The sequence below is a fragment of the Misgurnus anguillicaudatus genome, chromosome 7 (assembly GCF_027580225.2).
Source record: "Misgurnus anguillicaudatus chromosome 7, ASM2758022v2, whole genome shotgun sequence".
Taxonomy (NCBI): domain Eukaryota; kingdom Metazoa; phylum Chordata; class Actinopteri; order Cypriniformes; family Cobitidae; genus Misgurnus; species Misgurnus anguillicaudatus.
In genome coordinates this window covers 27249598-27274002 of record NC_073343.2, presented here as the reverse complement: position 1 = coordinate 27274002, position 24405 = coordinate 27249598, and the positions used below count along the sequence as shown (strand labels likewise).

At 35.7% G+C, this 24405-nt stretch overlaps 1 protein-coding gene across 11 annotated transcripts in view; it reads right to left on the bottom strand.

The window, feature by feature from the left end:
• Positions 1 to 21796, bottom strand: part of eml1 (EMAP like 1) — a 75658-nt gene extending 53862 nt beyond the window's left edge. For 2 of the 11 annotated variants that reach the window (XM_073869671.1, XM_073869673.1), the window contains exon 1: positions 21442 to 21795. In XM_073869671.1, the coding sequence (XP_073725772.1) occupies positions 21442 to 21583 (142 nt within the window). In that variant the 5' untranslated portion in view covers positions 21584 to 21795. Of the gene's footprint in view, positions 1 to 4499; positions 4919 to 16193; positions 16346 to 16657; positions 16740 to 21441 lie in introns of those variants that run through there. The other 9 variants (XM_073869674.1, XM_073869675.1, XM_073869678.1 and 6 more) reach the window with 7 other exon arrangements.
• Positions 21797 to 24405: the final 2609 nt, after the last annotated feature.

Here is a 24405-nt window from a genome sequence, read left to right as displayed (position 1 = left end):
ATAAGCCCAAACCTCTCATTTTCAACATTATGTTATTTATTTCAAAATGTTTAATAATACACACAATCTTTACAAAAAAATCCCTATAACATCCAGGGCATATGTCTTACATATAAATAAATAAATAAATAAAATATATAAGTAAGACAAATGGTCAATGAACATAAACGTCATAAAAGCAACATAAAAGTAAACTTTTATGTAGAAAACAATACAGAGCGAGTGTTCTCTACAGCAAGGGACACAGTGAGGATGTAGAAAAGGACTGGACACAGATACTTTTTTGCCAAGCTGGCCAGCATTGGCATTTGGTCCGCATGTGGTTTTGTGTTCGAACAGTCACACAGACCGCCTTCTCTCCGTCCATTTATCTAATCTGAGGTATTGAGCACAAAGTTTTACGTCATTTCTGACTTTTAGCGTGAACACACAGTCTTTTAGGCTTTCATTGATAAAACTAAAAGCGGCTGATCTCCGCAGTTTCATTTTGCGAACGCATGAAAGTTGCGCGGTCTTATTTCATTAATTGCGCTAAAAATCAGAGAAAGCGCCAACATATTCATGTACAAAACACTGTGCAGCATGTTTACTTAAAACACAAGCAGCGCCAAATTAGTTCGCGTCCATTTAAACAGTCAGCTCCAGCTCGCGTTAAAACGAAAGCAGAGGGACTTCCCCGCAGTCTCCACGGACCACCACAAAGTAATCAGAAGAGAAGCGGTCGAAAGTGGACAAAAGAGACGGACTGGTGTTGATAAATACCAGGTGTTTACAGAATTTGTCTCTCGTCCACTTGTGATCCGATCGACGAAAACGCATCTTAATAAGCCCTCTTGTGCTTTTAAATACACATTGTGTAAGTGCTTCCTCAGGTTGGATGTATTACTGCCTGCCTTGCACTTACTGTTACAAATATTGCAGGTAGCATTGTCTGCATCATCCTTTGTGAAATTTAACCACACGTTAGATCGCTTTTTGTTAGCCATTAAGCAAGTTGCAAAGGGGTGTCACCAAGTTCCCACACGGTCTCTCTCTCGCGCGCGCGTGCGCGCGTACCAGACGCGGCGCGCTGACATGTTCTCTCAGGTACCGAAATTGAGCACCGATTGATTTTATGTGAATCGATACTGGGTAGTACCGACGCAATTCGGTCGGTGCCTATAAAAGTACCGAGTTCGGTGCCCATCCCTATGCATCACGTGTTTTGTCAAGTGCCTGCTGCAGATGCGTCTTAAGCCCGGGATACACTGCACGATAATTGGCCGTCCCAGACGAAAGATTGCCATCGTGAAACTATCGTCGCGATTTCTGTGATCGTGGCTCTCCATCGGTGGTCCTATGTCGTTCAGTGAGAGATGTTCAAAGACGTCCGTTTTCCCGGTCTTGCGTCCAAAGATAGCCTACGATAGTTTTCTGGCAGTGTCAGAAATTCGGCATGATCACCGCACAGTGTGTTTGCTGCTACGACCTGCGCGCCGGTATTTGTTTACCACGAGCGCATGCTGGTTACGTTGCGCAACGTGTGACGCAGCCGCCGAAGCTTCCGTGTCATCATCGTACAGTCTACATGCCTCTCGTACCCGAGTTTAAACTATATATGTCGCACAGTGTGATAAGGTAATGATCTTATAAGAGGACAAAAATCGTGCAGTGTATTCCGGGCTTAAAGGGTTTATGATAAAAGATGCTCACGTTTGCCAGATACTCGCATAATCTCATGCGTAATCAAAGTTTACTGTTAAGAGAGTGTCTTGCGTGTATTTTGTGGACGTGAGCGTCTCTTTTATCATAAACGGTTTTGACGCGTGTGCAGCAGGCACTTATTTTGACAAAACACTTGATGCACATGGTTCGCATGACGCAACAAACACATATTTTGAAAACACAAGCAACACACATGACACTCCGAACACTTATTTTGAGCAGTCACGAGCCGCCACTGGTCAAAATATGTACCTCAGTTGTCATTGGGACTTTCAAAAAGTACAGCTTTTGCACCTAAAAAGTTCATACTGGTATCTCAGAGGTATATGTTGGTTCCAAAGAATGTATTTTTTACCTCAAATGAACATATCGATACCAAATGTGTACGTATTTGTACCCACTGGTACATCTTAGGACCTTTTGAAAGAGTCTCAGTTGAGCATATAGTGTTAAAAAAAGGAAATTTAAGCAAATCAACGTAAATCCTAACATTAAAGGATTAAACTGCAGTTCAAAAAGATATTTTTTGACAACAGGACCTACTACACTGTCAAAATAAATGGTCAAAATATGAAAAGTTTGGTTCCAAAACGCGATAAACGCCTTTTTTTTAACAAGTTACTGCCAAAATCAGTAAAATCAGGTCAGTATTTAAAAGTAAATTCTTAATTTTACGCAAAATCCAACTTCTGGCATGTTATTCTGTCATCTTTTCTTCCTTTTCCCCCAAAACGTGATAAACAGTCCTCCTTCTGTGCAGAATGCAATAAATCCGCACAACCAATCACAGCGCACTATTCCACGCATTGTAAACAAACAATGGCGGCACAATGAATACACAGAATCTTAGTTTTCCTCATCTTGTACTTCGTGATCAACAAACAAACAAAAACAAAATTATACTTTAATGGCATTGATAAACCTGTGGTGGTTTTCTGTGACGGGAAAGAAACGTAAGCCATCAACATATAATGAGAGGCACTCGGGAGACAGAAAAATGCCGGTTGCTTGTTCCCCCGACAGCATCAAGCTTCTCTCATGCTAACACATCGACCCGGGGAATCTTATGAAAAAAACTTTACCTTATTTTATGCGAAGCCAACGAAAATTGAGCAGGACCAAAACATTTTACAGCTATGAAAAATGTTATGTGGCGACGTCCCAGGTACCGCAGCTATGACAATGGTCTTAATATGACAAAGTAAGTGTTTTCATTAAGCCATTAATGTTTATTTTTTTTAATGTATACTACTAGTCAACTAAATGAATATAAAATGGCAAAGATTAATGCACATTAATATATTGATTCAATAGATTTATAGCATTTGAAAAAAAACGTATAATAATATAAAAATATAATAATAAATTATATATTATATTTCATAATAAATCTTTGAAAATCAAATTATGGATTTGAATTTTTGTATGTTTTTATAACCTAAAGATGCTATGTGAAAGTTTGTTACAGAAAATAGTGGTTTTCATCTTGTCACTTTCTTGATATAGAAAACACGTTTTTACCGAAATTAGTCAAAATGGATTTATTGCGTTTTGGAAGCAAACTCTTCATATGTACCCCAGCTGTCACTGGGGGGGTACAATACCCTTTCAAAAAATACAGCTTTGCACCTAAAGAGTTCCTATTGGTACCTCAGAGGTACATATTGGTACCAAATGTACATATCTGTACCTACTGATACATATTAGGACCTTTTGAAAGGGTCTCAGTTGAGCATATAGTGTTAAAAAAGGAAATTTACCAGCATAAATTCTACCAGTAAAGGATTAAACTACAGTTTGAAAATATATTTTTTGACAACAGGACCTACAACACTGTTAAAATATGTACCCCAGCTGTCACTGGGACAGTACAATACCCTTTCAAAAAGTAGGCCTACAGCTTAGCACTAAAGAGTTCCTACTGGTACCTCAGAGGTAAATATTGGTACCAAAGCATGCATATTATTATTTAAAAGGTGCATAATGGTACCAAATGTGTACATATTTGAAAGGGGTACTGCCCCAGTGACAGCAATGCTTTTTATACTCCAATGTTATCTGAGGTCTTTTCTTGCGAGTGATTAATGTTGTTTGACGCAACCGTGACACGCACTTTTGTTCATTCTGTAACTGGGAAAGCCCATCCCAAGACCCCCTCCCATCCCTTCTTGTCTTGTTTTATTATCAAGTCTTATTTTTTCCGCAAACTCAAGCAGCACCAGCGTGCACACACACGACTACAGATTACAATCAGGAAAACACAACAAAAGCAATGCTCTCAAAACAGGACATTGGGAAAAACATCTAAGAAACTGAACCACGCAAATCAATAAGCAACATCCTCATTCTTTACATAGATAGAAATGTTAAGCGTGTCATTGTCAGTACAGAGTTATCTGACGTGACGCTAACAGATTGTGTTCAAATCCAAAATATTTCTTCTTTGTCTGAAAATAACACTAAACTGTCAAGCGCTATATATTGTGATATATTGCGCTATATCACAATGTATTGTGATAGATTTTTCCTTTTTATTTTTGAAGCATCAACCCATAACATCATTCAAACAGCTGCCCGTGACAAAGATAAAGCATTGTTCATCCGTGCAAACTGATCTGTCACAGCTACACCAAGAACTTTCGGTTTTGTGCCGGAAAGTTGATGGACTGAAGAAAGACAGAAGAAAGGTCACAGAGATAAACCGCAACCCACATTTACACGCATACACGTATACCTGACAAGGAGATGGACCTGTGTTATATGTAAACATACGTTTAAAAGCATCATTAGTTTACCATTGCAGAACTGCAGCAGGGATGAGGTGTCATACAGACTGCTGTAGCTGGAGAAGCCGTCCTCCATCCTATTATTCCTCTTTTCTCCTAGTTCACCGATAACTCCCGTTACTCTCGCTGACTGGCCACTACAGCTCTATGCCCATTCAACATCCAGTCTTCATCTGGGGTCAGCCTACAAGTGTCAGTCACCATGACAACTCATTCACCCCAAGCTTGAGTCATGCCAACTCACAGTCTCTTCGTGAATAGCTGAACAGAATTGAGAGTTTCCAAGAGAAAATAGTAAAATTCTTCCTTGTGTCCTCTTTTCCCTGTCCTGTTCTCCTGGGTGAGAAAAATAAGCCTGTACAGGATTTCTCCTCTCAGAGGAAAGCTGCGTGTAAGTGTTGTGTAATGTTGAGTGCGCTCCACTGCCTGCGAGTCTTCTGTCCCGGTCTGACAAAGAGAAGCGACCAATCAGAACAAAGGAGGTGGGGCCTCTTAAAACAACTCCTCCCACTCCAGCTGACTGAATGCTGTGCTGAAGAAATTCAAGCCAGAAAGATGACTTTGCTGCTTTAAAATAGAAACAAGGTGGCTTAGTATTTATTGTTGGTGGTAAAGAGCTCATATTGAGTATTTTAAGGTGTTTTGACACAGATTCAGCTGTGCTACAAAACAAACACTGAAGGAAAGAGGATTATGATCTTGATGCTTATGGGTAGGACTACAGTAAATCTAAGCTGTCACTTTTCATAAAGCCAGAAAAGACGCTGTGATGTCATCACACATTTCAAAGGCTTTCACTATATGAAAACTAAAGACTTTATAATAGACAGATAGAGGACAAAATATTAAAAACAGACAATGGTTTTAGAAATAGTCAGCAAAAAAATGTAGAAGAGTACAGATGAGGTTATAACACGATAAAGAAGGGTTTTGAGGACTTTCCAGGTTTCAGCCAAAAATCATGATCTCATTCGTTCCACGTTTTATGCCATAATACAAACAAGCTCGCAAGAGGAAGAATTAGAGCCAAGCACTGACTATTCAAACCTTATCTGCCCTCAGACAGACAAAACTGTCTGGAATAACATCAAAGAGAAAATGGGTCTGGAGAAAAAATGAAAACATATCCCAGACTGCGGGTTGTCACGAGGGAAAACCTTTTTAATTATTCAGGAGGCAGGCACACGGTGGAATATGTGTTAGCGGCCTATATTTACAGATCTCAGAACAGTCGCATAAAAAGAGAAAGGGACAGGAAAGCCCGCTTTAAAGATTATTCTCATGACCCAACCCCCTCAGTCGTAATGGTGGGCTGAAAAGAGATGTGTGTTAAATTGGATTTCTGGGGTTTCTGTGTCCAATTTGACCATGGCTTGTATCTCAGAGGGCCAAAAATTAAATGAAAAGAGGTGGAAGATGAGACGGTCTCATTTTTTCGATCTTTCATGTTCATCTCCTGAGGCCAGAATTTCAGTCTGACATCAAATCCAGCATGAACCCCTAGAATACATATGTGGATGTGTAATGTTGGCTTTCATTTCTTGTGGATCTGGTGGACTTCCTGGACTTAATTCTTAATTCTAATTCTTTTGCTATTTGTTATATTAAAAGTAAATTATAATACCTCTAGATTGCATAGTGTATGTGTCCCAAAATGACCTGTGTTTTTCTATTTAAAGGTGCAGTGTGTAACTTTTAGAAGGATCTGAAGACAGAAATGCAATATAATATACATAACTATATTATCAGTGGTGTATAAAGACCTTACATAATAAACTGTTATGTGTTTATTACCTTAGAATGAGCCATTTTTATCTACATACACTGTGGGTCCCCTTAAGTCGCCATTTTGTGCCGCCATGTTTCTACAGTAGCCCTAAACGGACAAACTGCTGTACAGAGCGCATTTTATCACTACTGAACAACAACATGTTTGTCCTTTGGTGGCTACTGTAGCTTCTCTATGCGTTTCGGTGAATGGTGGACTGAGCCATTGGTTGCAATTCACAATTTCACTGCTAGATGCTAGAAAATCTACACACTGCACCTTTAAAGGTATAGTTTATGCAATAATTAAAATTCGGGCATAATTTCTCATGTTGTTCTAAACCTGTATGAGTTTTTTTTTATTAACACAAATGAAGATATTTTGATAAAAATGGTAAGCACACAGCTGATTGTAATCATTGACTCCCATAGTAGGAAAACAAATATTATGGAAGTATTGCGATAAATGATGAAAAAGGTATTTTGATAAATGCTAAGCACCCAGATGATGGTACCCATTGAATTTCATCGTATTTGTTTATCCTACTATGGAAGTCAATGGTTAAAATCAGCTGTATTATCAAAATATCTTCTTTTGAGTTCATCAGAAAAAAAGTCAAACAGGTTTAGAACAACATGAGGATGAGAAAATTATAACTTTTTCTGGTAAACTATCACTTTAAATTAAATATTGTTGTATCTTTATCACACAAGTCATATGCTGTTTATGTGTTTTTACATGTAATTAAATAAAGGTCATTTTAAATTAATATTTAGTAAATCGACCACAAAACCCAACACATTTTTGAAACTGAGATGTTAGAATAGATACTATTTGACCGAAATCTGGAATCTGAGGGTGCAAAAAAATCTAAAATCGCTTGTAAAGTTGTCCAAACGAAGTCCTTAGGAATACATATTACTAAATGGATAAATCCATTTTATACATTTACGGTAGGAAATGAACATGATCTTTACTTAATATTCTGTTCATTTTTGGCATAAAAATATTAACTTTAACCCATACAATGTATTTTTGGCTATTGCTACAAATATACCAGTGCGACTTATGACTGGTTTTGTGGTCCAGGGTTACATATGCATTCAAGTGGGCTAATATCTAACTTTAAGGGCTAATATAATTTTAGGATTAATTTCTAGGTTGAAATTATTGATATTTTTATTTACATTACATATTAAGGTTATAATCACGAAACTGAACTCATTCGAAATGATATGGAGAGTGTATGATTTCCTACTTTGATCTGTTAAGACTATACAGTTCATAATAATTCAGAGATCATGTTAACGTGTCAGCCGTCTGCATGAAAAATTCCAGTACAAAGAGAGTAAAATATTGTGCACTGGTGCTGGGAAAGTGGATTGCCCACCCGGAGAGGGAGAGAGAGAGATATAGGATGAGGGAGGGGCGAGAGACCAACTGGGGTAAGGAGAGCAGGGGTAGTTCATCTGCATGGCTGGGTAAGTATGGGGATCCCTCGGGTGGCAGCTGGACAGAGCTACACCCTCCAATTGTTCTCCAATTATAATGACTGCACCTTAATCACACAAACATACAGTCATACATTAATATATACCCAAAACATTAATGACACACACACCCACATGCTTGGGCGGGGATCCATTATCACAGCACCTGCACTATAAAATAACTGTACGTTTTTTTCTACTATACTTTTTTATTTGCAGACATGTTTATCCTATAATTTATAATTCTATAAATGGAATATCATAACTTGTCAGGAGGATGTTGTGATGATGATCTGAAGTTTAGATTAAAACAGTGCCAGCACCTTTGCTCTGAACTGCAAGCGCACATTTAATCACTTCACTTAGGAATGTGCATGGATATAGCTTATTATTACATAACCGCTTAATATAATTGTACAAATTGTGAATAAATAATCAATCTTTATACAACATAATCTCCTTAATGGGAAACGGCTATTACAAAATGCTTGTTAAATAAACCTGCAGCTTTCTAAAAGTCTAAATCTCTATTCTTAGTTATTTTAAAACACGACCCTAAGCAACGCTTGCTACTTTTGGGAGGCCGTGTAATATCATTGCAAACAAGCTATGTCACTTACAACTTCAAACAATCATATAAAAATATCTTTGAAATGCAATTACATTTTTATTGTTCTTTATAAAATGTGTTATATTAACAAAATACCTCAAGTTTTAATGCAAACGGCCTGATGTTGAAAACATTCCCCAGAAATTCCTCATCTAGTAGTAGACATACAATACTATTACTGTATCAGTATGTATATGTTGTTAAGCAGAAATATTGTAATGCAAAAACAAGGCAGCCCAGCTATCTGTATGTCTGGGTGTTTTAAATGGGACATATCATGAAAATGTAAGTGCTATAATTGGGTCCCCAGTGCTTCTATCAACCTAGAAAATGTGAAAAAGATCAACCCAGTAACTGAGTTTTGGTAAACCATGCAAGCATTTGAAAAAATGGGTCACTGAAATTTGGCTCCCCTCTGTGATGTCAGAAGGGGATAATACCACCCCTTAATCTGTACTATCCAACCACGGCACTGCCATTTAGTGCAAAGATCAGCTAATTTGCATTTAAAAGGAAACACCCTAAAACGGCACATTTTTGCTCACACCGACAAAGTGTCAATTTTAACATGTTATAATAAATTATCTATATGATATTTTGAACTAAAACTTAACATACAGACTCTGGGGACACCAAAGATTTATTTGACATGTTAAAAAAGCCGTGAAACGGCCCCTTTAATATCCAATTAAACAAGTAATTCTCCTTTTATACAAATCTCTCTCTCTCTCTCTCTCTCTCTCTCTCTCTCTCTCTCTCTCTCTCTCTCTCTCTCTCTCTCAGAACAGGGATTGTCTGTCACTTAGGACTGAAATAGCACTCATGATCCTCTTGGCTATGAAATGGTTTTAGTGCAAATCCAGAATTAAGGACAAACCAGACATCGAATTACATAATGCAATAATCATAGTGACATCATTTAGATTAAATTATGGAAAATTTGCCCATCAATGTACCAGTATAGAGCAAAGGAGGACAACAAAACAGGATAGGTTTGAAACCCCCTGCTTTAATGTATAGTTTGTTAGAATAGGGTAATATTTGGCCGAGTTACGACTATTTGAAAATCTTAATATTAAGAATATCACTTTTAAAGTTGTCCAAATGAAGTCCTTAGCAACACATATTACTAATGATAAACATTTTTATAGAAACTTTAAAAAATTACTTCATGGAACATGATCTTTACTTTACAGTACCTAATGACTTTTGATATGACAAAATAGATGATTTTGACCCAAACAATGTATTGTTGGCTATTGCTACAAATATACCTGTGCTACTTATAAGTTAAAGAATTGCAGATTATGGGTTGTTATAAATCATATTTTTTGGTGCTATCTTGGTAACAGCTCAAAATTCTATGACAAAGAATTAGGATACAAAACCAATATAAAATCATACAAACATAACTGGAAACGCCAACTCAACAGAGCCTCTGGCAATATTCCAAAAAAGAAATCTTGGCATAAAATGTGTCTCCTGTCAGAAAAATGTGTCAAACCCTCAAAGAATCATGTTTTTTAAGGTTAGATTGTATGTAGAGCATTGTGTTAGCAGCGCAAAGGTCCTGCTCGATTCCCAGGAAACACATACTGATAAAATGCAAAGCTGTCTGCCAAAAATGTAAATATAGATTCTATTTCTGATGTTTAAACAGAAAGACAATACAATAGATCTGTTGTTTGGGGTGTGGCTGTATAATACATGCAGCTGTTTACGGATTCATATATTTTCCTGTGATTATATAAGGATGTGTTTCTTTGCTTGCATGGCTTCTCCCGTGCACTATGAAGCAGTAACATTAATCATATCTGACTTGGCTGCAGAATACATGGACTTCCTCCCAACCCCCAATTCCCAACATGATGCTCTCGCATTTAGACCTATACTATAATAAACACCTACTCTATACAGATAAACAGATACATTTTATATAGACACAATATTTTACTATATCATATCATACATGATATTCAGATTAAAGTATAGATGTGTTACAAATGTACATTTCAAGTCAATAACTGTGCTTCAATTTACAAAAATACATATTCAGGTAGTTTCTCTAACTGAAAGAAAGCTTTGCCAGCAATACATGTTTAATTTCTAAAAAACAAACAGATTGAATTTGTATAAAGAGCTCAGATGCAAAAACAAGTGTTTGACATGTTTTCTTATAAATTAGCATTTTCTTTTTATCAGACTCTTAATGGATTCTGCCAACAAACGATCGGGATTAAAGGGGACATATCATGAAAATCTGACTTTTTCCATGTTTAAGTGCTATAATTTGCTCCCCAGTGCTTCTATCAACCCAGTAACTTAGTTTTTGTAAACCATTCTCTGCAAGCACGGAAAAAATAGATAATTGAAATTTGGCTCCCCTTGTGATGTCAGAGAGGGGTAATACCCCCCCCCCCTTAATCTGCTCTATCCAATCACAGCACTGCCATTTAGTGCAGAAATCAGCTAATTTGCATTTAAAAGGACACACCCAAAAAATGGCATATTTTTGCTCACAACTACAAAGTGGACATTTTAACATGCTATAATAAATGATCTATACGGTATTTTGAACTAGAACTTCACATATGTACTCTAGGGACACCAAAGGTTTATTTTACATTTTTAAAAAGTCTTCTAAAATGTCCCCTTTAAGCGGATTTGAAGCGAAAGTATTTGATGAAGTTATAATACAGTGACGATTTGGGTAATATCATATCTCATTTTTGACCGAGATGGCGTTTAGCGGCTTTTGCATATGAGCTCCTTAAAGGACCATGTAAGAATGTATATAAATTAATTATAAAATGGTCCTGATATGTCACTAGACATTAAGAAATAATTTTCATTTTAAAAACTTATATCACTCACAACAGTGGTCTGACCAGGATATTGTCATTTAAAAAGTGGAGTTGCAGCCCTCAACTGATGTTCATGTTGTGTATAGACCCCTTCACGGTTCACGTCACAGGCTGTTCCCACTGCGCATGTCGGGGTCAGAAAAGTCATTACAGCAGATTGAGTTGCGTATTATTCGGTATCGTCAAAAATGCCTACTTACGTCGTGGGCTGTGAAAATCGCACCAGGTCTTCCGTTAAGTTTTCGCGATTCATGCAGAATCTCAAAAACAAAAAAAATACAACATCTGCGTCTGCAAGCAATTAACGTGCAGACTGGGACAATGCAAAGATCAAAGAGGCTTGTGTTTGTAGTGCTCACTTCATTTCAGGTAAGTCATCATTTTTCAGCCCTGTTAGATTAAATTATAAAGCCTAAATGGTATGAACAGTTCGACCCCGTGCTGCGCGCGCACCCGATAGTCATTCAATGTTTACAAACCTTGAAGGGGTCTATTGGCTACCGGTTGTGTGATTGCAGTACCAGTTTTAGCCACAAGTTTTGTGATTGCAATATCAGTTTTGGCCACAATCCTACATACTGTTCCTTTAAATGTTTTTGCCAAATGTATAAATATATACCGTTTTTGAATCAATCAATTAACCTGACAGTCTTTTTATAGTATTTTTATTGTATTTTACAACCATCTATTTAATATTAATAAATTACTAGTTGGATAGATTATCATATAAATTATATTTATTTTACTTTATGGGTATCCTATGTCCGGTGAATTACATAATCCTTATAGGTCTAAATAAACCTTGATTTTGTCATGTTAATGTTTTTGCTGAATGTTGAGATTGTTGAAGGATTAAAATAAAAACCTCGATCCAATGACTGGTTCACTGGTCAAACCAATTACAGGTCATTTCAGATCTCCTGCATTAGCAAAATATCAGGCTCATAAATCACATTCCTCTAATGGGATCTAAATGAGATAAGAAGTGCTTTCCTTCACAGTGTGAACTGCTTTTAGTGGGACTGTATGGTACTATTCTCAGACAATCAGGTTACTCTGGTCGATCAATATAAAATCTTGAGCAACTCGGGAAAAGCTTTGAATTGCATTAGGAATGCAGATGCCCCTCCCTAGAAAAAAAAACAGATAAATGAAGCCATTACCTAAACATTTTCCTTCTTCTTGCAGTGGAATGCTGTTTGATGTGATAAACAACTATGAAACCTCCTAAAGCAAACCTATAAGGATTTATTTTTAAAAACTTATGCAATATATAACTGTATCTGCGCATGCATCTCTGGTTTGCTCTTCAATTTTCCACCTCCAAGCATATTTCTGTTATTTATTGTCCCTTATGATAAGAAAAAACAGGGTGGGGCAAAACATGTTCTCTTGCCTGCCAAAATAGAAATAAATGAAGGCTGCTGGCTGTTTGTCACATCTACATGAGTGTCAGCTTTCATACAGGATTTTATACATCATATATACAGTGCAGATGTAAGTAACATGCTTTATAGCTGCCCTGTGAAATCAGATGACCACAGTTACCACTGTCATCCACAGAGAAGCATACAATCAATAGGAATCGAATCAGTAAGGCACATAAACAGGAAGTGCATCCACTGTGTGTCCATTTCACACTGTTTCCACCTCAGAATTTTTGATGTTTTTGATATGATCAAATGTTACATATTTATTAATAAGCTAAATGTCATAACACAATTATCATTTGTTATAAATCTGACCTTTATTAAGGAGGTGGGTTAGTCGGGAGACACTCTATTATTGTAAATAGTGGAACAGTGACACCCTGTGGTAATAACCACCAAAATTTTCCCCAACTTGAATATAAGGAGGACAATTCAAAAAGAGGACAAACAAATATAAAAAAAAACTGTGTTTGTACAGCTCTTTTTTTACAATTTGAGTACTTCCACAACCAAATCCCAGCGATCAATTTATTAATAGATAATTAATAAAAAAATAATGGAAAAACAATGATTTAGCTAGGGAAGTCCACGCCACCTCAAATTGACATATTTTTTAAATTATATAAGCAAATAGTTTTAAAAAAGTGGATATGTCAAGCTTAGCTTATTTAAAATACTTAAATTTATTAAATACATTTTTTAAATCATGTTTATTCAGAAATATATTCAAAAATATTATTTTTATATTTTATTTGTCATTATTTTATTATTTTATATATATATATATATATATTTTATTAGGCTACTTTACTTAACTTTACATTTTATTGAATATTTTAATTTATTTTTGTACCATTTTAAAGTATCCTGATCATTTTACATTCAACCTGACCAATTTACATTTACAGAATAAAAGCATATGGAAAAAGGCTTATAATTCTTGTAAATTATATCAAGAAGTGTGTATTAATGGAATGTTGGGATATGACATCTGAATCATTTTTAAAGCAGTTGCAGATTTGCTTCATGAGACTCTGACGAGGGTATTAAACATCACTTCATATCCATAACTATAAAGGACAATCTTTTTGCGTTAAAAATAATACACTGTACAAAAGTGCTTTTAATAATGATTGCAAAACTTCGCTGCTATCACCATTTGAGTGTATATTTTAGATGAATGTATCATAATTCAATTAATGCTGTGTAGCTTAAGTTGTTAATTTGGGCCATTTTAAGAGTGAGTCAGTGGAAAACAAATGACCTCCTTTCATACAGAGGCTCAATTATACACAGTAGATTCATTAAACCCCGAGCCTCATTAAACAAAGATGTTCCTCACTATTCTGCAAGGGATATTAAAGTACAGCCTAATGAAAGAGCTCAAGTACAGATCTGTAAATTATCTTTTAAGGTGCTGTATAAAGATTTGGAAAACTACTTTTTTAAAGTTTGCAACTTGGGGCATCCTCATTGAAATAGCAAATACAAGAAGCGACTGAAAGATTTACATTTAAATATGTTAGATAGTAAAAATTTAAGAAGACATTTCACAAGACTTTTTTAAGAAGTCAAATAAATCTTTGGTGTCCCCAGAGTGCGTATGTGACGTTTTAGCTCAAAATACCACATAGATAATTTATTATAGCATGTTCAAATTGTCACTTTGTAGGTATGAGCAAAAATGTGCCGGTTTTGTGTTTGTCCTTTTAAATGCAAATGAACTGATCTCTGCACTAAATGGCAGTGCCGTGATTGGATAGTGCAGATCAAGGGGCGGTATTTTCCCTTTCTGACATCACAATGGGGGACAAAATTCAATAAAATATTTTTTTACATGCTTGGAGAGAATGGTTTACCCAAACTAAGTTACTGGGTTGATCTTTTTCACATTTTCTAGGTTGACAGAAGCACTGGTGACCCAATTTTAATACTTAAAGGGATAGTTCGGCCAAAAATTAAACTTCTGTCATCATTTACTCATTCTCATGTTGTTACAAACCTGTATTAATTTCTTTGTTCTGATGAACACAAAGGGAGATATGTTGAGGAATGTTTGTAATCAAACCATTCATGGACCCCATTCACTTCCATAGTAGGAAAAAATAATACTATGGAAGGAAATGGGGTCCACAAACAGTTTTTACAGGTTTGTAGCAACATGACAGAGAGTAGTTGATGACAGAGGTTTCATTTTTGAGTGAACTATACCTTTAAATATGGAAAAAGTCAGGTTTTTCATAATATTTTTGTCACACAGGATAATTTTATTTATCAATATCTTAAATACAGTATCTTAGGTTTAGGTCAAATATGCAGTTACTTAAATATGTTTATTCACAAGTTGGTTTAAGTGCAAGTTTGTTTCAAAAACCTAGTAAACTGTTAGGTTTACATTAATTCAGCTAGCCAAACAAAAAATGTAATATCATGTCACATCATTTTTAGTTGCAATATTTGCTGAACAAAACAATTTTTTATACATGTTATTTGTTACACTCTTGCTGTTTTATAATGTTTTTACTGTTTAATTTTAGTCTGTAATAGCCTTTTTAATGGCAGGTTCCACTGAATTCAAAACTTGCCCAAACCTACCCCGAAAAACTACCCAATCCTGATAAAACACAATTTTGCATCACAGTAACTACATGGATAACTAAAAAGCATAATAAAACAACTAAAAGCCTCTATTGATTTACTCTATTGCTCTAAAGCGTCATGTATTTTCAAACAGCATCATGCAAATAGCAATGACACGCCAGATTCCTAACAACAGATAACACTGTCTCTGCAAACCCATAACAAAAATGAGATATTACACGTGACCCACAGTGATCCGAGAGACGGCACATAGACTACATTCTCATAACAAACCTTCAAATATTAAACATTCTGCTATGACTCTTAAGTCCTTCTTCACTGCCAGGCATTCAGAATGACAAAACAGAAGGACATTGCATATCATTGAGCTTTAAAGTGACTCCATAAAGGTTTATTTAAACTGTTTTACCCTAAGCTGGTTCTTAAAAATACAGTCATTTGGACTTAAACAATGCTCCAGCAGATAAAAAGTGTTGTAAACAGCAATGTTCCCAACACCAGATCTATTTATACCCGATTGTTTTTGCTGTGCAGCCAGGGTTCAGATTTTCCCGGACTCTATGCGTGTCGATTCCAGCGTGCATTATAAATGTACTCCCATTAAAACACTCATGCAGGAAGTACATTTCAACATACTGTATAAATACAGCAATCCTTCATATGATCCTCATAAATAATTTCTAGAGCCTATAACACAGCGTCTCCATTCTAACTTCGCCGGCATACACGGCAGACGCACAGGCAAAGCTTAGGAACATTCGTAAAATGATAGCTTCTCTATTAAGGTGTCTAATGATAGAGATGAACAGTGGAGAGCAGCCATATAAGGCCAAAACCTTTACACTCTCATCAAGCAGAATATCCAAACATATTTGCAGAATGAGTCGTCACCGTGGAGCCAGGCCAAAAGCGGGATAGATCCCTGTTACCGGATACTCACCCATCGGAAGCTCCTCACAGTTTGACATCACGGCACAGTGAAAAACTCTCTCAGATGGATGTCGAAATGGTAACCCCAACACAAAATTGTCTCTTTGAGATTGCCTACACCATCAGAGGTCTCTGCTTCTGCCCTGGCCGGCCAGCTCAGAGCTATGGGATGCAAAGAATGCCTATCAAGCACTCATGAGTTGGCCACTATTGGACGATAAATATGTTTACTCCCTCCCTCCTCTCTCTAGAGGGAATCCATTTAATCTGACTGGGCCTGTTACAATCAAGGCTCCGTTCCAGGACACAAATGCACTCCTATTTAAAAGACCAGTGACACTATCCAACTGTCTTTTATACCATAAACAACATCTGCAAGTGTCTTACACAGTCTGAAGAATATCTCAGCTATGGTATGAAAACTATTTTTTATAATGGGTGTCCAAGTTTAGTCAAAGAATTGTTCGGGCTCACCATTTCATTGAGCTGTGATTGTGTTCTTGTAGCTCAACTGGAAGAGCATTGCATTAGCAGTGCAAAGGTTGTAGGATCGATCCTAGAGAAAAGAGAACACACATTAAAAAGTATACTTACGAATGCATCGTAAATCGCTCAGATAAAAGCATCTGTCAGATGCATAAATGTAAATGCATGCAGTTTTGACACTGAGACGGTACTTTTTAAAAAGGTGCTAATATGTGCCATTTAGGTACAAAGGAACCTTTAATGTTTCTCTAAGGTACCAGCGTGTACCTTTCAGGTACCAATATGAACCTTTTAGATACAAAAGTGTACTTTCTGAAAAGGTACCACCCCAGTGACAACTTTTGTACCTTTATATTGTACAAAACAACACTAACATACATTGTGTACAGTATAAGACATTATGTAAGAACACCACCAGGTGGCAGCATTGTAAGGGATTATTTTTGTTTTAGTGACAACACTTTAAATACTGTTATTGAATATAAGATTATAGCTGTACAGTTAAGTTTACTTTAAAGGCAAATGAGGCACAAACTTTACCCCGCTATATTAAATGGGACATTTTACAAGACTTTTTTTAGATGTCAAATAAATCTTTGGTGTCTCCAGAGTATGTATTTAAAGTTTTAACTCATAATACCATATAGATAATTTATTATAACATGTAAAAATTGACACTTTGGAGGTGTGAGCAAAAACTTTGCCATTTTGTCCTTTTAAATGCAAATGAGTTAATATTTGCACTAAATGGCAGTGCCGTGGTTGGATAGTGCAGATTAAGGGGCGGTATTATCCCCTGTTGACATCACAAGGGGAGCCAAATTTTAATGACCTATTTTTTCACATGTTTGCAGAGAATGATTTAGCAAAAATAAGTTACTGTGTTGATCTTTTTTCACTTTTTGAGATGATATAAGAATTATAGCACTTAAACATGAAAAAAGTCAGATTTTTATCATATGTCTCCTTTAAAGGGATAATTCATTTTAAAATGAAAAATCTGTCATCATTTACATCCTCATGTTCTTCTAAACCAGTATGAATTTTTTTTTCTGATGAACACAAAAGAAGATATTTTGAGAAATGATGGTAAACAGACAGCAGATAGTGACCATTGACTTCCATAGTAGGAAAAATATTTTGGAAGTATTGTGATAAATGCTACCCAGTCTCAGGAGGTTTCGTGATATAGTCACGTAATTTTTTATTATTTTTCGTGATATTATCACAAATTTTCTGATTTTTTCGTGATCGTATAACGAATTCCTGTTTTCGTGTGATTATCATCCATTGCTTACTTAACTGCTTTTTCCCATTTTAAACCATTGTTGCTTCGGTTTAGGGTTATATTTGGTGCTTGCAATAGAATGTCACTTTATACATTGGTTTTTATAATTTTTTCTGATTTTCTGATTTTTTTATATGTCGTCTGGTGTTAGGGTTAGAGTTGGGCTTGGGTAGGGATGTCATTTATGTAAATCTAACCCTAAACCAAAGCGACAATGGTAAGAAAATAGGACAAAACAGTTGAGTAACCAATACCTGATAATCACACTAAAACAGGAATTCGTTAAAGGATCAGGAAAAACGCGAAAATTCGTGATAATATAACGAAAAAAGGATAAAAAAAATTATGTGACTATGTAACGAAATTTTGATAAATGATGGTAGGCACACAGTTGACGGTACCCATTAAATTCCATCTTTTTTTTTATTCCTACTATGGAAGTCAATAGTCACTATCTGCTGTGTGTTTACCATCATTTCTCAAAATATCTTATTTTGTGTTCATCAGAAAAAAGAAATTCATACAGGATTAGAACAACATGAGGATGAGAAAATGATGACAGAATTTTAATTTTAAAGTGAACTATCCCTTTAACACCAAACTAGAAATGTATTATATTAAATAAAATGCACATAATTATTTTTACTGCGACTTAAAATCAATACTGTGATACTGTTAATAAAAATAAGACTCAAAATAGCTCATGCATTTGGCTTTATTAAATTATTTTTTTTTATTAGCTAATAAGTAGTTATATTTATATACTTTAATTTCTCTTTCATCACTTTAACAGAGAAAAACATAAATAATAAATAATAATTTTTTTTACATTTTATATACTTACATTTATGCATTTGGCATACGCTTTCATCCAAAATAACTTTCAGTGCATTACAAGGTATAAATTTTTTCAGTATGTGTTCCCTGGGTTTGAACCCATGACCTTTTACACTGCTACCGCAATGCTCTCCCACTGAGCTATACAGAAGCACATAATTACCATAATGCAACCATAGACTTTATAATTTATAGACCATTTTTTAATGGTTTGATATTTTTAACCGCTCATCATCACTGCCATTTTGCATGTAGGTTACGGTAAAGCTCTGCTATTGTTTGACTTTGAGAAACTTGTTTGCTTTGGGGGAGTCTCTGAAAACACTGAAGGTCAATCCGAGGTCCCCATCAACACCTTGGCTTTGCTTTTCTAGGGTTTTCCAGATGACTTTAAAACCTGGCTGCACTATTTAAGTTGTGGATGCATATCACACAGACATGAATGCACTGCTGCACATGAAATTGATTCAAATGGTTCTGAATCAGTTTCGCTTGGCTCGATCCCCAGGCTCTGCAAGGCTTTGAGATCTCCACATGTTTGAATCCTTATTTGCAAAAGTTCTTTCACTCTCCAAACGTAACTTCACCCCCATGTCAAAAACGTAACCTTAACCCCCCACCTCTCCAGCAACCTCTCCAGCCCCATAGTCTGGATCAGCCTTCTGGTTGTTTTCTCAAAGTAATCACTGAAAATTACTTTTACTGCCTTAATGTACTTCTGAAACACACGAAATTGGAGCCCATTATCACAAATTGATCGTAAATAGTCAGAGAGTCACGCTAAATAGTGTTTAAAGAGGCCTTTCTGCCCGTTTGTCCACACGACAGAATTTACAACACCAAAGATTACACGTCTCTAGATATTATACGTAATTTTGAAAGAAGGTGGATATTTCACCTCAGCCAGCTTTAAGCTGGAGGGCGTCGTACGGCACTGCCAGAACTTCCCAAACAAGAAAGCCAGTTTCATGACTCATTAGTCCATTTGGTTGTGATTTGCATTTAATTAATATTCCTGAAAGAAATTTACAGGCCCTATTGTAATGATGCTGACTAATGAACTCCTAATGGTGCCAAATTTAACAGTCTCCTGGCTGATTCCTTAACTGTTTTATGGATATTGGGGCAATCGGGTAATTACAGCAGAGACTTAACATGATGTGCGTGTGCCTACTAGATTTTTATGCTAAACTATTAACTAAAAAGGTTGGGACTTTGTTACTCACAGTTGAAGAAAACATACAGAAATAGTACTTTGATTTGACAGCTAGATGTAAATCGGCCTCAATGTGAAAATGCAGAAAGGAAACATCTGGAGCCTATATGGAAACAGTATATAGACATTCTGCTCAAACTTTTTTTACATTTACATTAAACTGAATTCTAATTGTTACACAACTCTAATTGTAAAATTTTAGTTGTGTCTGTAAATTATTAAATAATAATAACAATAATAATAATATCACATACTGGATTTAAACTAACAGCTACCATTAGGGCTGCACGGTATTGACGGGAAATGCAATATGCGATAACTTAAATAATGCATTGTACGATATGCAATACAATAATGCTTTAGGTTTGTAAAATCCATTTAAATAAAAATAAAACTTAAAAAATTTTTATACACGTTTCACATTCTTTCTGAGGGAAAAAGCATCACTTTCTCTGTCTCATCAATATCTCTGCTATCTGCATCGAGTTGACTATAATATTTTGAAGTTTTAAATCATTCAGTTACTGCAAACCATTGCAATATGCACATTTGCGTTATTTTGATCATTTTGATTTATCTTGCAGCCATAGCCACCATGTATATATCTACTCATGTATAATCGGTTTATGTCAAACACTTTGCTAATAGGCTTTATGCCCAGCTGCACTACTTCCTGAACTTCAGCCAGCTCCTTGTTTCCTGTCTGCCATTATTAAACACACTGATTAATCCAGATGTGTCTGATTATTGTTGTTGTGACTACTGAGGTCAGGCACACCTGGATTAATCAGTTTGTCCAATAATGGCAGACAGGAAACAAGGAGCTGGCTGAAGTTCAGGAAGTAGTGCAGCTGGGCATAAAGCCTATTCAGTATATGTACAGAAAGTTCTTACTGTACTGTTCTGTACCATGTGTACTACTCTAGTATGTTGCATTGCTACTACATCTTAATGTCTACATGGGAACAATCAATCTGTCTGTCTGTCGATCTATCTACCATTGAGAATCTGTAAAACAGGCAGAGCCAGAAAGCCTTTAGAAACAAAGGGCTTCCAATTTTTCATTTCAGCTGACCCAGAACCAGGCCTGCAGCTTTCTCTAGCCCTGCAATCGTCTCCTGTGTTTAGGCCTCGAGCAGAAGAAAGGCCAGCCAACCAGACAGACAGAAAAAGGATTTACAGAAGCTGTGCGTCAGTCTACAGTAGTAGAAAATAGCCCTGGTTGATCTGCTTTGATAGATGACCCTTAACTGTGGAGATTTAAAAGCATCTGAGGGACAGGACAGGGAGCAGGAATGGGGGTTACCTTCAAACAAAAAGCCCAAGCTCTTGAAGCAGAAGTGCCTCAGGGCTTTACTACACTTTTTTTCTGAATTTGAAACACATTAATCCTAAACTTTAAGATGGGAACAAAAGAAGATGTTAACTTACCTGTTAAGGGAGTTGGCCTTATTATGAGTGCATTGCTAGCCCATGCTTTAGTTGGATGAGCTTTCGTTGCTGTCTTGAAAGACGTTTCTCGACTGCAGCTTAGTAACGTTACTCTGTTTTTTGATTTTACAGAAAACAACATTGTTAATAGTCATGAAATATGACTAACGTTAAATCTTATGTGTTTTGATAAATATCTGAATGGAGCAAACTAAATGTCATTATTTTAGCGAGAAACGACTAAAAGCCGATGTTTCAGTAGTGTCTGTTTTAAGAGTAAGAGTTTTACTTTTCAGTAACTAACTAGTTCTTTTTTCCGAGTAGCGGTGTATCGCGACAAAACGTCGAATCGCCGTTTTATGACACTTTATACTGCGCATGAAGTGACAATTTATTAAAAAAGTGTGGCAGGCTGCAATGCTTATGACGTCAATATCGCGAGAGCGATTCAAGAGCCGACTGCTTTGTATGCTTTCGAACCCCTCTCGCGGTGCTTTGACGTCCTACGCATGCAGTCAATTCATTCTTTTCACACAACGTTATAAAGGTCCGATTCGTTTAATAAACTGGTATAGAAAAATTATTCATTCGAAGCGTTGTTTCCGTTTTCATTTTTTTTGTTAAGTTAAAACTATAGTGTTTTACATCAGTTCATTTATAAAAAATTATGTGTTATTAAAAAAAGCTAAAAAGTAGGGGTAAGACATTTCTTAAATTTTTCTTGAAAATTCATTTTGTCTTTAAGAAAAAAGTTCAAGATATCTTTGTCTTACCCCATTGGCAGATTTTTTTTTTTTTGGCTTGTTTTATGCACAAATTCAATTAAATTTGATATTTTTTTTTCTAAAAACTAGTGAAAAAGTAGTACACTTCCATACATATTTTTGCACACTAATTTTGTACTTAATATACTAAAAATTCATCTTTAGTACTTCTTAAGATTATCTAAGTGTACTTCACTGTACTATTTTGAGACACCATGAATATGAACTAAAATGCACTTTTAACATATACTCTCTGTATTAAAAAATGTATTTAGTTAACACTTGAACTCAACCTTCATACAAAGATGGGTTCAAGTTTACTACAAGTGGTACCTAAATAATTTTTTTAAATAGATTTTTAGCACATTTTAGTTCACATTTATGGTGTCTCAAAATAGCACAGTGAAGTACACTTAGATGATCTTAAGAACATACTTAAGAAGTACTAAAGATGAATTTTTAGTATATTAAGTACAAAATTAGTGTGCAAAAATAAAGCACTTTAAGTACAATATGGAAGTGTACTACTTTTTCACCTGGGTTATTTTATTAGGTTATTTTGCTTATCAAGCAAAAAATGCATCTTGGTTTAAGGATTTTTAGATATTTGTACTTAAACAAGACAAAAATACTAAGTAAGAAAGTCGTTTTTCAATGTAGTGTAAATGTATGTGTACTTACAGTATATACTTTGTGCCAATATTGTGCTTTATAATATACCTTTTGTTCCAAAAATACTTTTTAAGTCAATCATACTATAATACAATTAAATAAATAAATAAATGCTCATTTTGTAATGTCAATCTCCATAAACTTTTAAAACAGAGCCAATCTACATACAAGTGGAGAGCTATATACTCCACAGAAATCATTCTTTGTAGCTTTACAAACACTAATGCAACATATTTCTAAACTGCTCTGGCTTGCTTTTGGGCTACATCATTTCCAGATGGAGTTCATGAATAAGAGTAATAGAAATAACTTGAGTGAAACTGGAAACTAAAGAAACAAAATTGCAGCGAAAAAGTGGGGCGCAATAACAATCTACTCCAACACTACACAACTGCCCAGCTGTCAGTTAAAACCACAGCAACAGAGTCCCACTATATTTGAGAGACTGGGAGGTAAAGAAAGGAAAAGCCCTCTTTGTATTCACTCTTGAGACAACCACAAGAAATAAACTTTGAAGGTTTGAAATATACTGTATGATGATGTAAAGTCTGTAATAGGATTTTAGAGTGTGTTTTAAGATAGAAAGAAGGATTTAAACAGAATTGGTAACAATATATTGTACAGATATAATTGTTTTTATGGTATATACTGTGAGTGGGTAAGACGCTCATTGTTTCCATGTGTCCTGTTTTTTGTGAGTTTTGCCAAAAAACAGCTAGCCTGCCATTACCACGTCAAAGCACAAGCCAAGATAAACATAGCAAAATCCATCAATTTAATTGTGGTATCAAAGATTACTTGTGCTTGTAGAAATACTTTAGATGCCACAAAATAAGCATTGTGGCATGCACCTCAACATGATTTTATCGCTTTGCAGCGTGGGTAAACCTTTGGTTAATTCCGTCACTGCTGATTCACTCTTCATTTACTTTATTCTCATTTTAAGTGTTCCAGATAATGCCAAATAATTGAATAAGATCTTATCAGTGGCCAAACCCCAGGAATGCAAAAGGCCCACCTAAAGATCTCTTGCCCCTGAAACCATTGACTAACCCCATGCTTATCTGTGCATATCTATGTACCCATGAATGGAAACCCCTAACTAGGGCAGATGGCTGCTCTATTCATGTGTTAACAGCAGATTTACTTTAATTGTTCTTAATGCGCCATTGTTTTTTCGCTTCTCCATGAGAAAGGCTCCCCAAACAAGCTGCATTTACATGTAACAATTAAACTATAATGACCCTGCAAGTGATTTATTAGCATGCGGCTGAAGGGTTTTGTATAAACTTTGTGAAGCCGCCGTGTGCCGTGGAGGTTTCTCAGAAATGTTTGTAAAATAAAAGCAGAGCCTGGTGGAAGGTAAAGACTGACAGCACCAAAGAAGTGAATTAATGAGGCACTGACAATATTCAGATGGTAATAAAGACGTTAATGGGATCAAAATCACTAGAAATTCCACTTGCATTTTTTTTCTTCTGTTCACTGTTGTGTTAAAGTAAACAAAAGGTCTTACAAATACAAGCAA